Raw genomic sequence first — 17,229 nt, 5'->3', positions numbered from 1 at the left:
TGAAATTTAGAGTAAGATTGACTGTGTTGAAGTTACTACACACAGAAACGTTGTCTTATTAAGTTAGTTAACACAATTTATCAAACAATGAAAATCTGGTTATTCTTTAAAGAGTTGTAGATGGAAAACTTTGAAAAGGATTGCCTTTTGAAAAATTCTATTTGCCGTTTTGGGTATGGTGATTTCTATTCTTCTGTTTTATTCCTAAGGATATTTGCATGAAAACAAAATATTTGCTTAAGAACTCTGTTCCTGGGGCTTATTCCTCACTTAAAGTCATTACCCTGTTTGTAATATCATATGCCTTTCCAAAGCTATGCATTTTTACAGTATATCCCATTCTACATAGGTTCTTATACAGCATTCATCACCATAGTATGTGAACCCCCTTCCTGCAGTGCATGAAGCAATGTGACGAATATCTGTCATACCACAAAGAGAGGATTATGACTTACTGTAAGACATACAAAGCAGCAGTAGATGAAATCTTAAAGAATAAGGATTCTGATTTCTTGAAAACTTCTTTAGTAATAAAAAAGTGATGTATAAAAATACGGCTATAAGAAAAATTGCTGGCAAATAAAGATTTTTAGAGATTCCCGAAAAGATTAATGGGTTTTTAATAAAGGAGGTTACATATTTTATGTACTATGCTTGATGTTCAGTGTTAATTGCAGAGTTAATGAAATAGCTGCAGTTTCTCACTAAGATGACTAGTGCATTTACTAGTGTAATAGTTAGAACTCTGAGGGATAGTATGCTTGATCTTGCTACCTTTAATCTCTACAGCCAATATCTTATTGACTTCAATACGAGCAGATTAAGTCCGCTGTTGAGATGCTTAGGCTCAGCTACTTCCATCTCAGCTCAGCCAGACCTTTCTTGGGATTTACAGTGCCAAGGCCTACTCTGTGGTGACTCTGCACTTTGTATTTAAAGTGCCAAAAATTCATCCCAGAATAGCTTCACAGAAATCAGAGAGAGGCCAAGGACAAATTTAGCCCAAGGACTGCAAGCACTGAGATTCTAGCTGCCCCCATGCAGATGTACAAGAAAGGGAAAGGTTCCTTTGTGCCCAAGGCTCTCTCTGAGTTTGAAGAGCTGGCAGATGGAAACGTTGACTTTTTACTTGTAAACTGAATGAATTTGGTATGCCAATAGTCGAGAAGCAATAAACATGGAACCCCATGATGCTATTTTTATAGTCAAGTTTCAGAATATTTGGCATGAAACCTATTAAAATGCACACAAAAAATCACAGAATGCAAATGTGACAGGATTCCCAAGGTGGAGCCTGGAACTGTGGGACTGCAACGCCCCCCTAACTCTCCAGCCTGGGCTGTCTCTCACAATGTCTTGTGTGACAAAGTTCCTCCTTTACCTTGGTGGGTCTTGCGCTTATTGGCAGATTTGCTCACCTTGGAGCTTCACAGCAGCCCTCAGTTTGGCCGTTTTCGTGAACTCACAGTCCAGGTCAACTCCTCCTGTGTCTGACCAGGAGTTGGGAGGTTTGGGGGGAACCCGGGACCACCGTCTACTCCGGGTTCCAGCCCAGGGCCCTGTGCAATGCAGCTGTCTAGAGTGCCTCCTGGAACAGCTGTGCGACAGCTACAACTCCCTGGGCTACTTCCAACACTTTCTTTATCCTTACCATAGGACCTTCCTCCTGGTGTCTGATAATGCTTGTACTCCTCAGTCCTCCAACAGTACGCGCTCTCACTCTCTGCTCCTAGCGCCTCTTGATCCCAGCTCCTTACACATGCACCACAAACTGAAGTGAGCTCCTTTTTAAACCAAGGTGCCCTGATTAGCCTGCCTTAATTGATTCTAGCAGCTTCTTGATTGGCTGCAGGTGTTCTAATCAGCCTGTCTGTCTTAATTGTCTCCAGAAGGTTCCTGATTGTTCTGGAAACTTCCCTGTTACCTTACCCAGGGAAAAGGGACCTACTTCACCTGGGGCTAATATATCTGCCTTCTATTACTCTCCTGTAGCCATCTGGCCTGACCCTGTCACACTTGCTAGTGACAAGCAGCAAACCCTTGCAGGTGCTGTTATCACTCAACACAACTACACGTGGAGCCCCACACCCAGCTAGATTGCATGAATGCTCCCAGAGCCACTCATGAATCAGAGAGAGAAAGGCACCAGCCAAATCCCCCCAGCTCCCAGCACTGTACCTCAGGAATATACCGTTTTGCACTGCTAACAATGAGCAGTACAAATTTATTAATTGGTTCACTACTTCGTCAATGGAAAGGGATATACACCAGCCTTTGTAAACCTGAGCAGATTTACCAAACACTTTGGGCAAATTCACTGATAAAGATAAACAGTTAAACTTATTGACTACAAAAGATAGATTTAAAGTGATTATAAGTGATAGGCAAAGAGTCATAGTAGTTACCAAAAGAAAAGAAAATATAAGCACTCACTCTAAACTCTCAATCCTATTAGACTGGGCAACATCTAGATTAAGCAGTTTCTCTCAACCCACTGGATATTGCAGTTCATAGTACACAGGATTCACCCTTCAAACCTATGCCACTCCCCTGTGTTGGAGACTTCAGTATTCTGAGTGTCCTTGTTGCTTGCTGCATAGGTGGGGGCAGGGGAAAGGCAAAGCAGTGGGGCCACTGTGTTTCGTTTTATACCCTCAGTCCATGTGCTTGGAGAACACAAGTCCAAGCATGTCTGGTGGGCACTGCTGAGTCACAAGGTGAAGCAATACCCCGGTGTGCCTCCTGTGAGTGAGTCATTGAACTGTAACTCCTCTGCTGGACAATGGCTGGTGATGTCCATAAAGCACCCACCTGGGCATTGGTTACCTCTTTTCTCATTGTCTCTGGAGAGCTAGTTTCTGGGTGTTTCCCAAACCCACAGCATATTTTAGTGAAAACTATACAACACAATTCTTATAATTTTATATGCATTAATGATACACATGTTTAGATGGAACAATGGGTTTTAGTAGATCATAACCTTTCACCTAATACCTCACATGGGATGCTTTATATGCAATATCACAATTATTTATAGATGAGGAATATAGGGGTTACAGGGCGCTGCCAGAGCTATAAAGTGTCACAGCAAATATGGTGAGACAATCAGATCTAAGCATAAACATTAACTCAAAGCTTTAGCTGTACTTACTGGATCCCCCTTTTCTCCTTTTTCAGAAGACTCTCCCTGTGATAGTATATAGTAAATGTTAATACTTACTTGGTAATTTTAAATGATAAATAGTTTGTATGTCTGTTTTTGGAAAACAACTCTTCAAAACATATAGAAAACAAAGTAACAGTTATATGTATTCAATACATACAAACAACTTTATAAAATATATAAACTATGAAAGCCCATTTAAAGATTACATTAATGATAAAGAATGTGGACAGATAATAAAATGGGATTCTACCCAAGTTTGTTTCGTTTATGTCTGGGTCACATATTATATAATACATGTAATCATGACCATAAAGCTTTCAAACCTGGATCCACACATCATCATGCTCCAACTTTCCACCTGCTGACTTACTAGCATCAGCTAGAACTGGGACTCCTTGAAGCCCAACTCAGATAGATGGCTCCACTCCTGGGCCCCAACTCCTGGGACAACAGAGCTCCTGGTTCGCCTGCTCCCCCTGCTGAAGGCAGGTGGAGGAGCAGAAAGTTGTCAGTTCAACTGAGCTTTATTCTGCTTTGGACTGCTTACCCTGTACAACCTGCTCTTGACTTTCTGATTTCCTGACTTGGCCTGATTCCTGGTTCTGGATCTCCATCTCTTCTCCTGACCCTGCCCTGGTTTCCTGACTCAGGCTGATTCCTGGTATCAGTCTCTCTGTTCCTAACCTCCTGGTTCTGAACCCTGGGTGGCATGGGGACCTAGCTACTTGCCTTGTACTAACCAGCAGGCCTGTCTGCCTATGTCCTGGGTCTGACAGGATCAGAAACAGATAACACAAAGTGATGACTGAATTAGTGTAAAATTAGAGTTAAATTCTCAAAAGCAAATGACTTTTAATACACAGAACCATGATTCTTTCAAATTAACAGCCTAAACTAGATTTGTATGAAGATAATTTACAGTACAAGGTTTTAACAAGAACTAGTTGATCCTCTAACATTCTGCGGCCTGACATTACTTCAATTTAAATCACTAGCAAAACTCCTATTGATTCAATGGAAGCATGACTGAACTTTTTTGCTATTTCTAGAAAAATGCAGTTTACATCTTTTCACCAGTCATGAAAAATTGTTCAGCTGAATCTGCTGTTGGAAAGCTTCAACTAAAACTAAAAGATGATTAACTAGCAAAGTCTTTTTCTAAACTTTGATCATGCTAAGAATGCTATTTTTTTTCATCTAGGTATTGAAGATGGTACTTCTTCACACAACACACCATCAACTTGTGGAACTTGTTGCTAGGGGATGTTACGAAGGTCAAAAGTGTAACTGGGTTAAAAAAAGAATTAGGTAAGTTCCAGGAGGATAGGTCCATCAATGGCTATTAGTCAAAATAGTCAAGGACGCACCCCATGTTCTGGGTGTCCCTAACCACTAACTGCCAGAAGCTGGGACTGGATGACAGGGGATGGATCACTCAATAATTTCCCTGTTTTGTTTGAAGCATCTGGCATTGGCCACTGTCAGAAGACTGGATATTGAGTTAGATAGACCACTGATCTGACCAACTATGGCCATTCTTATGTTCCTAATTTAAGAGAAAGTAAAAAAATATTGTCATTTTAATCAGCAATCAATATTTCATTGTTTGAGATACTTGCTTTCTTTTGAGGCTTTAGGTACCTCCTGGTTGTGCCTAAGTCTGTGGTGTTTTGGAAATCCATGCATCTTGAAATCAGGAAGCAGAGAAGCACACAAAAAATAAAGAGGCAAAGCAAAAAATGGACTAACCTTTTTCAAAGTGTAAAGAAGATTAATTTCATATGGGGCTTTTTTGGCCGCAGCTTTTGTCTTATTTTATGCTAGCAGGTCTGACCATCTCTAAATTATAGACTCTATCTTCACCCATCACCATCACAAAGGAAAGCCCCAAAAGACCATAAATGTTGCAATGTCGCTATGATGGTAAGCAATGCAGCAGAGAAAGCATTCAGAGGACTCCGCACAACACAGATCAGCAGTATCCAGGGCTACATACGAGTATATGAAAAACTCAGCAGTGACTGGAGCACTCATTCAGCAGCTCATCCCTATTCAGCAATTTACTTAAGCACATACTTAACTTTAAGTTGGATGGGATTTAAGTATGCAGTTGGGACACAGCTTCAACACACCAGAGTTAAACCCAGCTTTGCTGCACTGCAGGTGGCCCTGTCCATTAGTCACTCTCATGCCCAACAGCCATGACCACCCTGCAGAGACATCCAGGCCAGAAAACAAAATGTAGGTTGTGAGGATGCTGGGCCCAAAGTCTACCATTGGAGCATATTTTTCTGTTCCCATCATTCTTCTACTTGCCCTTTACTCTGTTTTCAAGGATTTGGCCCAAAAAAATAAACCACACTTGGCCATCACATCTAAGAATATGAGTTAGGAATTATTATTTATTATTATTATTTATAATCATTATTTATTATTATTATTTCACCTTTTGCACCGGTCAAGCCCATTTCTCCTTGCTGACCCTTTTAAAAAAATAAAAAACTATTGACAATCTTTGTCGTTTTTTATTCTGACAAACGGAAAGAATCTTCCCCTTCCAGCTGCTCCTTGCACTGAATGTAGCATGAAATCTTGTTAATCATCATAACTGAAATGTGTGATTTAACCAGCTCCAACTGAATTTAAATGATTGTCTTCTGCTGGAGAGCTACTCAAAATCAAACACTTGGCAACACTATGATATATCTAGTGTGTCTTCTCTCTTTTCTCCGTAGACCAACAGTACAGCAAATTGGCAAATATATATTCCATTATTTAAAATACACAGATGCTTCCTGTCAAAATGTTTAAACCCAACATTTGACCACTTAATTTGCTATAAACTGCTTGGGAATGACCTGCATCTTTTAAATACTTTTGGTTAACCATCCCTGTCACTTTATTAAAGAGAATTTTTTAAAATACCCACTATTTGCTAGTGCTACCAAATATATTTTTGAGCTCCTCTTTCTGGTTCAATAGACAATATTATGTATGCACATATTCCAAACACTATGCACATTTCCTTTTGCTCTCCTAAAAACACAGAAAAAATATTTTTCCCTGCCCAATTCAGACCTAAAAAATGGAGGAAATGAACAAAAGAAGACATAATATTTTCAGAGTTCTAAAAGAGCATTACAACAGTACAAACTGTCATAATTTCATCGCAAGTCACACAATTTTGGCTCCTGCTTGAACAGGTTTTAAGATGATATGAGAATTTCAGCCCTACTGGATGGGAAAATCCTCTGACAGGTTGTATTCCCCACTTCCCTGCCTCCTCGAGAGAAGCCAATCAGTGCTTCTGCAGGAACCGGGCAGAGCTCTCTCCCCACCCTTAAGAGCTGAGTTTTTGGGTAGGTGAAGTAGAGAGGGACCAGCTGACATTTCATAGAGAGGAAGGGGAAAAGAAAGAGCCCAGCAAGTTTCCTCCTCCGCCCGCCTGTTAAAAATGGGTAATCTCCCCTGGGTGCTCCTTCGCACTCCCTACAACACCAGACCTGGGAAGAGGGCACGAATAAACCCTGGAACTAATTCCCACACCCAGGCCTGCGAAGACAAAGAGGAACCCCCTGTAGCTTCCCCCCACCAGATCTGAGAAACTGGGTGAAGAACCACTGAAGCTGCAAGAGCAGAGGTGGGGTTGGGGGCCAGAAATGCTGTGAGAGTTGCAGGGGAATGTATAATTAATTGCTGGGTGACGGGCAGATGTGGGGCTATGGAGGCACAGAATTAATTAGACTTTGGTGGCATGGGGAGAAACTGGATGATTCGCACAATCATGCAGCGCTTTATAAAAATCTTTGTAATTTGATCTCATATGGGTCCCCCAGTGAGACCTTCTGCAGCAGCTTACTTTGTACATTTGAGAACAGTGCCAACACTGAAATTGTCGAAGACTGGGGAGTGTTCAAAAATCAAAAGGCCAAAAACATAAGATCATCTCTTAAAACAAAATCTCATTATTTAGGAGGGGGATTGACTCATGATTTTTGAACACTTGGGTTGGATATACTGCATTTCAAAACAGTGGAGATTAAAAATATTGTAATGAACCTACTGGCTCATTACTGAGCACTGTGTTAACCTCAAATTCAACATCCAGCAAGTAGAGGGCTCCATAATCCCTCCAGTAGAGTAAAGTGAAGCACTGCTAGAAGTCAGAGAAGACCTAGTTCAGGAGAGAACAAGAGGTTGCAGGATGACTGCATTAGCAGGCTGGAGGCAGCAGCCTAATACTGGTTGTGGAGGGAAGGTCAGATAGCTTGGAAAGGCTGTGAGCCAGGCTGGGAAGAATCCTGTCCATGGCTAGCTGTGACAGGCAGATACTTAGAAGCAGCCTGCAAACAGCTGGGCCACATGCATGGGTCTGAAGATGACAGACAAAGAAACATAATTCTGACTGTGGGATCTCCAGGCCAGTGCATAACTGACTCCTGCAGGGAGTATCCTTGGCACTGGACCTGAGGTCGCTGACCTTCATACCACTTTATAAAACTACCCTTAGGGGTTGGAGTAAGAACTGTTGTGTATTAAATTTCTCTCTTTTAATTTGGAACCATTAAAACCTAGATGCCCAGGGAAAATGCAGTATTTATTTCTGGCAGCCCTCATAATGCAATTCTTTCTTATTCATCATGCTGTATAAGTGTGTTTGGGTAGAGGTGGGCAAATAACTGATTTTTCAGTTCACTGGCGGTTAAAAAAGTCAGTTTGATCTTAATATTCTCAAAATATTCTGAAAAATTGTGGCGAATTAAACAAGTAGGTGAAAAACCAGGTTTGGGCGAACAAATTATTTTTTTTAACTAATCATTTAGTTTCCAGACCTTTTTTAATGTAAAAGCAAAGAAAGTGAAGGAGAAGATGGTGGTGCCCCCCATGTTATAATTTTTAGCACACTAGCTAGGGAACTGGGAGACTCAAGTGTAATTCTCCCCTCTGTGGAGAAGGGATTTGAATTTGGGTCTTTCACATTATAGAAACATACCTTAGCTATTGGACTATGGGAATATTCTGATGTGTGTTTTTCTCAATCTCTTGTATTCAAGCAGGTCCACTGTGTGTAAGTAATTAAAACATCTTTGGCACAGGGACATCAAGTTGGGTCTCCCACACTACAAGAGAGTGCCCTAACCCGTCCTATAGCATAATCTTGGGCAGCTCTTTCTCAATCTCTCCCATTGAAGCTGCTCCACTTTGTATAAAATACTTGAATAGTCATTGCATCTGCAAGAGAAAATGACAATGACCCTAGCTGTCAAGGCACTCATCTAGGAGATAGATAACCAAGTTCATGTCCCTGCTCCACTGACTATTTATACACAGCAGAACAGCTTGACCAGGAGAGATTGAGAGAAACCCACTCCAGAAGGTCCCATAGCCCAGTGGCCATAGCCCAATCTACAATGTAGGAAACCAAAGTTCAAATCCTCTATCCAGCAAAAGGGGAATTGAACCCAGGTCCCCCACATTCTGAGTGAGTGCCCTAAGCTGTGGGTTAGAAGTTGCAACATGCAAACACACAAACCTGTTTTGTGAATGGTATCTAAGTTCCATCCCACCTACCTCCCAAATTTTTATTTGGCTACTTTGTGTCAAATTTCAAATAAATGTGGGTGATCAAAACTGCATTTTCCAGTGAATAAACTATTTGTCTGAAAAAGTCACCCAGTTCTATTTGTGGGAACCCCCCAAGAGCTAGAGCCTGAAAGGCCGAATGCTTGGAGTGCCTACAGCACTTGCCTCTGAGCATATAGTATACCCAAATCACTACCAAACATCTACGGGACTGGTGTACCATAGCATTCACAGCACTTTCCTGCAGATTAGACATACTGGAGATGAGTGTCCTTTCAAATGGTACAACCCATTGGGGGGGAGGGATAGCTCAGTGGTTTGAGCACTGGCCTGCTAAACCCAGGGTTGTGAGTTCAATCCTTGAGGGGGCCATTTAGGGATTTGGGGCAAAAATTGGGAATTGGTCCTGCTTTGAGCAGGGGGTTGGACTAGATGACCTCCTGAGGTCCCTTCCAACCCTGATATTCTATGATTCTATGAACTGATTTTTCACTGCAAGAATGAAAATTCAACTACATTAAAGAGGTATAAGTCTAGAACTAATTGAATAAAATAGTCAACCTGTGTAATTCACTTCCATAAGAGTTTGTTGGGACAATTACTAAGGCTGGATTGAACAAAGGAGTGGATACATACATGACTGGTTAAACAGCTGGTGCCATTCAAGCTAAGGTGATTAAACGAGTAATTATGTCTCTAGTTTCAGGGCATGAGATGAGCACCTCCCGTGGTCACTAAGGAATTTTTCTCCAGTATAATATTACACAAGTATTTAAATATGTTATTTTTTAATCTTCTTCCTTTCTCTCACTGGCCAGCGACCAAAGGCCTGATCAAGTGTGCAATCTGCTCCTCCTATGAAGGAGACTGCAACAAACCAGATGAATGAGACTACAGGTAAACTTAGGAGTGACAAGCCGGTTGGTATTTTGCAATTCCTCATGCCATTATGTCTCAGATGCTTACAATTTCTCCCTTTTGTCCTTTTTGTCCAGCAGCCTCAGGTAATCCTAGTTGTCCTCCATCACCCTGTGAAGAATTGCAAGTGAAATAATATAATAAATATAATATAAAATATTATAATAAATGTAATATGCAGTTACCATAATTTTGCAATATTAGGTCCTATGCTGATGTGTTATTTTCTGTGTAAATGCAAACATCCTAATTTAGCATCAAACAGAGGGGGTAAGATAACTTTGATGTAGTGCATAGGTTATGTGGTACAAGAATGTATTCTTCTCCATGCGAGAGATATTCGTATTCCATTCAATTAATGGGAGTTCTACATCTATAGAGAGAGCAAAATATCCATGTTGAGTACTACTGTGTAGATCTGAGAAGAGAATTTTGTCTTAAATCATTGGAAAGAACATTATTTTTATGATCATTATCACAGTAAATTTCTTAAGTGTGAAAGAAAGAAACAACAACAAAAAATCCCTTTTCTAATATGAACAAGCACCTCAAGAAATGTTCATTTTCGTTTTGAGCAGCATGAAGACATGGATAAAGGAAGAGATGGATTGATATTAGTGACAGTATATTCCCACTGTTCCTCAGAATAAGCAAACTGATTGAAGCAATTTGTCTTAAAATTTTATTTTTATTGAGACTATGTATTGTACTGTGTGTATCTACCCTTTCGCACAAGGCCTGTACATATTAAATATATAATAAATGGCTTTTTGCTTTAATTTTACATAGGGAAGACACGGTAAAAAATGAAGTAGGTATGTGCAGCAGAGGCAATGTGGCCTAGTGGCTAGCTGGGTCACCATGGGTAAGTAACTTTACTTCTCTGTGCCTTGGTTTCCCCATGTGTAAAATGGGAATAATGATGTAAAATGTTTTGAGAGCTACTAATAACAAGTGCTATATAGATATTATTATTAACAATAATAAAGGAGATAAATTACAAAATATAAACTTCAGTAAGATTCCTATTGCTTTTATAAAGGTATATCTTTATATCTTGATGGCTTTTTGTTCAATTTCTAGGGCACTTCAGCAGTTAATATACAGGAGTCTTAATCTGCCTGCTAGCTACTAACTAATATTAGGATTAGCTGCAGAGGCAGCTTAATAATGACTGTTGAGTAGCAGTTGACTTGATGAAGAGAACAAACCAGAGACAAACAGTTACTATAGATTGAATATAGAGAGTTATTGTTTATATTGAGATATGCCTTGAATTTATATGTATGGAAAAAAATTAAAACATTATTTTGGGAAAGATAATATTAGATCAACCAGCTGTATTTTTATATACTATTTGAATATCCACATATAAATCATTCTTTGTTAATTTTTTAAGATGCAGGAAAATATTTAGAAGAAGAAAATAGTGATAGAAAGTAGCAATAGATTATTCAAGAATTAAAGAGAACATCGGAAACATTTTCTAAAACAGTTTATGAATATACTTTCAGTCACTTTCCATTGTGCTTTAAATTTTTTACCTTCCAATGCCTGTGACCTGATTGAGTCCCACAAAGCTGATTTTTCTACCCAATCTAAGGATGTCTGTAAGCAGATTTGATTTTAAAACTGAAGTGACCTTATATTTATGTACATTGAAATAACGATAAACCACAAAGTAAAGGCCAAATTCTGCGCTCACTTAAACCCACTGAAACCACATTGAAGCCAGTAGAATTGCACATGGTGTGGGCACAGAATAAGCCTTGACTATGTAGAGAAATAGGTAGAGATGAGTGGTTATTAAATTATGACGGGTCTTCAATGGTATCTGTCCTTGCCATCTCCTTATTTGTCTTACGGGGATACAGTATTTCTCATAATTCATAGAAATGCCACTTTAAATAAACCATACAAATATCACCAGAAAAGACTGATATTAAGGACTTCACAAGAGTTTACCTACAAGGAAAACCACTGAAAAAAAATCTTCAGTGAGAACTTGAGACTGCTTTGAGAGGCCACATAAAATCAAGGAAATTGTTATTCCATTACCACCTGTACAGAAGGGAATCTCATAACCCACAGAACATACTATCTTGTGATTATGTAAAGCTTTTCATCTTGCAGGTACTTTACAAATGATGTATTGTCAGGAAAGGGATTTGGCACCTCCCAAGTGTAGTGGAGTGCCCAGCCAGCATTCACCACATTATATAACAGTGTGAGAAAGCAGAAATTTAGATCAAGGATACAGGAACAAACCCCTACTTGTGAGAATAGCTCAATGGGATTTTTTAATGTCCAGAAAGAGCAGACGGGTTCTCATAAATATTCACCTACCCTAAACTACACAGAACTTAATTTATCTGTTTCAGTGGTTGAAAGGCATGGGTCCACCCTGCTGAGATTTAAACCTGTGGCTCCAGAGAGTCTGGGTATTTAAAACCTGATGTTTAGACTAGTAAACCATCTCTGCTATCATAGTAAATACTAAACTTAGCACTCCCTTGCTGAAAAGTTACTTGCTTGTGAATAAGTCATTAAACTCTTCACACTGGACAGCTGAAGGAAGGAGTAAGTTGGTGCTCTGTAAAGGATATAAAAGATGATTAATTTCTTGAAACAAACAGCTGGCCTATATTTTGCCAGAAGACATTAATTGGGAAACATAAGATGCCCTAGGAACCCTCAGAGCCTCACGGTGGTGAGAAACATGACTCCTGTAGACAGATGCATATCAATTCCTGAGGACCTCCTCCGTCACTTTAGAATTAATCTTAAATAGTGTGTATTCAAAGAGAGCCTTTGCAATGTAAAAAAGGAAGATGTCAAATAGCCCGGAAGTAGAGAAGTAGCTTCAAGAAACAAATTGTGGACAAGGAAAATACTTGATATTAACAGAATTTACTTTTTGGCAAGAAAAAGAAATTGCTAAGGTGATCAAATATACACATGCAAAGGAAGGTGACAGACCAAGCATAGAGACTAAGGCTCTGAATCTGGAAAACATCTCTCCTCAGGACAGCACATAAGCATGTGCTTAAGTTCCGGTAAAGTCAATGTCCTGATTTGGGGCTTATATCCAGAAAGCATCTTATGTAATGAGTCAACTCATTGGGATATATCATGGAATGGGTTGCACTTCACTTATATCTTCAGTGCCATAAATATTGATGAAATCATTTAAACATTCTGCAGTTCTCTCCACCGAGAAGAAAAATTTATACATTTGGTAAAAAACCTTGTGAGCATTCAGAAGCTTTGTAAAGAGTCAGAGTTCCGACATTCAGCAGGACAGGTTGCATTAGAAAAATATGAACTATGAGACTATAGGCAGTGATGTATCTGATCTTAGATTTTAAAGCCAAAAGGAACTTTTATAATAATGGCACCTTAGAGACTAACAAATTTATTTGAGCATAAGCTTTCGTGAGCTACAGCTCACTTCATCGGATGCATCCACTGAATCCACTAACATCCACTGTTAGTCTCTAAGGTGCCACAAGTACTCCTTTTCTTTTTGCGAAGACAGACTAACACGGCTGCTACTCTGAAACCTTTTATAATAATATAATTTGACCTCCTGCATAACATAAGCCACTGAATTCACTCAGTAATTTCTGCATCAAGCCCATATTATATATCTCATTATATATATATATATGATATCTTAACAGCTCATTTACATGTATATTTGAAGGTTTTCTGTATAGACCTAATTTCTTACTATAAATTTTACTCACTTTAAATGAAACAGAGCTTGGAAAATCTTGTATTAAGGTTTAGCAGCTTACAGTGACAGAAAACTGAACTCAAGGCCAAGTAATATTTCCTAATTACAACCGACTGCAGAACTACTGGAAAAATCTCTGGCAAGGATTTAAAGGAATGACTGACAGTACTGTCAAAGTAATTTGAACTTTTATCTGGTAGGTGTAGGAGGGAAGATTAAATGAAGTCCATATAATCTAGAGGTACTGCAATAAAAATGTAGAACTTTAGACAAGGCTGTTTGGAAATCAGAAATGACGAGGGTCATAAAAAATGTGAAAATATATTTGGATTCCAACACTGCAGACACTTGGTTCTAGACAGCAAGGTTCAGATATTCAAAGTAGCCATTAGGTTTTTACAGAAAACATTTATTTAAATCCCTTAAATAGCCTTGAAAATATCAACCCAAGTTTCTAACTTTCCACTCTATTCTCAGGTTCATCACAGGTCAGATTAAGAAACAAGAATTTAAAGTGAGGTCTTTGAGGGTAAAAGAGGAATTAACAATCTGTCTTTGAGAAGGTTAAACCTCTGAGTTTTGTAAACCATGGGACAGCTTTTGAGAAGTAATATGTATATAGCCCCCAGACTTGCAATTTCTTAAAGTTCTGCATTCTTTTTCCAAGATTGTGGATTCAGACAGGAAGAAACATATTTTTCAACTCAGGTTGATACAAAATAGGTTTAATTTTCTTAGTTTGAATAATGATACCTATCTCTTATATAGTGCTTTTCATCCGTAGATCTCATAGCACTTTACAAAGGACTGATCAAAAGATATCAAAGAGGAATACCAATGAGGAATATATAAGTAGGGGAGAAAAATTAGCACTCCTGCAATGCTTCCCTCTTACTTTATTTATCTAATAACTTGAAAATATGAGCGCTCTGTCCCTTTAAGCGGCTTTACTGAGTTTTCGCATATATGGCTATTCATGGAAGTTTATGAAAAGTACCATTAGACAATCAAAGAGACTTTCACAGTTCCTTTGAAAGAGTAACTACCAAGTTTGATTTTTGGTCTCTTTCATAAATGGAAAGCCAAACTATCAAAAATTAAAGATTATGGTCCGAGCAAACAATAAATACACTCTGACATACACACCCTTGTCATAAATATAAAGGGAAGGGTAAACCCCTTTGAAATCCCTCCTGGCCAGGGGAAAGCTCCTCTCACCTGTAAAGGGTTAAGAAACTAAAGGTAACCTCGCTGGCACCTGACCAAAATGACCAATGAGGAGACAAGATACTTTCAAAAGCTGGGAGGAGGGAGAGAAACAAAGGGTCTGTGTGTCTGTCTATAGTCTGTCTTTGTCGGGGATAGACCAGGAATGGAGTCTTAGAACTTTTAGTAAGTAATCTAGCTAGGTACGTGTTAGATTATGATTTCTTTAAATGGCTGAGAAAAGAACTGTGCTGAATAGAATAACTATTTCTGTCTGTGTATCTTTTTTGTAACTTAAGGTTTTGCCTAGAGGGGTTCTCTATGTTTTTGAATCTAATTACCCTGTAAGGTATCTACCATCCTGATTTTACAGGGGGGATTTCTTTATTTCTATTTACTTCTATTTTATTAAAAGTCTTCTTGTAAGAAAACTGAATGCTTTTTCATTGTTCTCAGATCCAAGGGTTTGGGTCTGTGGTCACCTATGCAAATTGGTGAGGCTTTTTATCCAACATTTCCCAGGAAAGGGGGGGTGCAAGTGTTGGGAGGATTGTTCATTGTTCTTAAGATCCAAGGGTCTGGGTCTGTAGTCACCTATGCAAATTGGTGAGGCTTTTTACCAAACCTTGTCCAGGAAGTGGGGTGCAAGGTTTTGGGAAGTATTTTGGGGGGAAAGACGCATCCAAACAGCTCTTCCCCAGTAACCAGTATTAGTTTGGTGGTGGTAGCAGCCAATCCAAGGACAACGGGTGGAATATTTTGTACCTTGGGGAAGTTTTGACCTAAGCTGGTAAAGATAAGCTTAGGAGGTTTTTCATGCAGGTCCCCACATCTGTACCCTAGAGTTCAGAGTGGGGGAGGAACCTTGACAACCCTCTTTTTCATGTGGACACAAGAATGGCTGATTCAATGAGCACTAGATGTCTGTGTATACAATTAACCAGTTTATGGTATATGTGTGTGTGCGTGCATGTTTTTCACATGGGGACTTCGAAAATTTGGTTCTGAATCTCTACAGCTACAATTATTTGGATGACAAAGAATAGATCTCTACCTGTTGATTACAAGAATCACAATTTAGAATGCTTTTTATAAAGAATAATTGGGACTATATTGTAGAAGCTGCTTTTATAGTATAATGCAGGTTAATATCTATAGAATCATAGTTCTTGAAAGGACCTCGAGAAGTCATCTAGTCCAGTCCCCTGCACTCATGGCAGGACTAAATATTATCCAAACCATCCCTGACAGGTGTTTGTCTAACCTGCTCTTAAAAATCTCCAATGATGGAGATTCCACAACCTCCCTAGGTGATTTATTCCAGTGCTTAACCACCCTCACAGTAAGGAAGCTTTTCCTAATGTCCAACCTAAACCTCCCTTGCTGCAATTTAAGCCCATTGCTTCTTGTTCTATCCTCAGAGGTTAAGAAGAACAATTTCTTTTCCCTTCTTGTAACAACCTTTTATGTACTTGAAAACTGTTATGTCCCCTCTCACTCTTCTCTTTTCCAGACTAAACAAACCCAATTTTTTCAATCTTCCGTCACAGGTCATGTCTTCTAAACATTTAATCATTTTTGTTGCTCTTCTCTGCACTTTCTCCAATTTGTCCACATCTTTCCTGAAATGTGGCACCCAGAACTGGATACAATACTCCGGTTGAGACCTAATCAGCTCAAATAGTGTGGAAGAATTACTTCTCATGTCTTGCTTACTTCATTCCTGCTAATACATCCCAGAATGATGTTCACTTTTTTTGCAACAGTGTTATACAAGCTTGTGGTCCACTATGACCCCTGATGCCTTTCCACAGTACTCCTTCCTAGGCAGTCATTTCCCATTTTGTATGTGTGCAACTGAATGTTCCTTCCTAAGTGTAGTACTTTGCATTTGTCCTCATTGAATTTCATCCTATTTATTTCAGACCATTTCTCTAGTTTGTCCAAATCACTTTGAATTATAATCCTAACATCCAAAGCACTTGCAACCCCTCCCAGTTTGGTATCATCCACAAACTTTATAAGTGTACTCTCTCTGCCATTATCTAAACCACTGATGAAGATATTGAACAGACCCAGACCCAGAACTGATCCCTGCGAGACCCCACTCATTATGCCCTTCCAGTATGACTCTGAACCACTCTCTGGGAACGGTTTTCCAACAGTTTTGCAACCATCTTATATTAGCACCATCTAGGTTGCATTTCCCTACTTTGTTTATGAGATGGTCATGCGGGACAGTTTCAAAAGCTTTACTAAAGTCAAGATATACCACATTTACCACTTCCCCCAACCCACAAGGCTTGTTACCCTGTCAAAGAAAGTTATCAGGTTGGTTTGACACAATTTGTTCTTGACAATTCCATGCTGTTACTTATCACCTTATTATCTTCTAGATGTTTGCAAATTGATTGCTTAATTATTTGCTCCATTATCTTTCCGGGTACAGAATTTAAGCTGACTAATCTGTAATTTCCAAGTTGTCCTTATTTCCCTTTTTATAGATGGGCACTATAATTGCCCTTTCTTTCTGGAATCTCTCCTGTCTTCCATGACTTTTCAAAGATAATCACTAATGGCTCAGATATCTCCTCAGTCAGCTCCTTGAGTATTCTAA

The 17,229-nt window shown here is 39.2% G+C and overlaps 1 protein-coding gene across 4 annotated transcripts in view; it reads right to left on the bottom strand.

Annotated features, from left to right (window-relative positions):
- COL19A1 (collagen type XIX alpha 1 chain) overlaps positions 1-17,229 on the bottom strand; it is a 339,106-nt gene that overhangs the window by 98,496 nt on the left and 223,381 nt on the right. For all 4 annotated transcript variants that reach the window (XM_048846009.2, XM_075126514.1, XM_048846011.2 and 1 more), the window contains exons 18-19: positions 9,716-9,778; positions 3,152-3,187 (exon numbers count right to left, since the gene is read on the bottom strand). In XM_048846009.2, coding sequence (XP_048701966.2) covers positions 3,152-3,187; positions 9,716-9,778 — 99 coding nt within the window. The remainder of the gene's footprint in view (positions 1-3,151; positions 3,188-9,715; positions 9,779-17,229) is intronic.

The sequence above is a fragment of the Caretta caretta genome, chromosome 3 (genome assembly GCF_965140235.1).
Source record: "Caretta caretta isolate rCarCar2 chromosome 3, rCarCar1.hap1, whole genome shotgun sequence".
NCBI lineage: Eukaryota > Metazoa > Chordata > Testudines > Cheloniidae > Caretta > Caretta caretta.
This window is presented reverse-complemented; position numbering and strand designations above follow the sequence as displayed.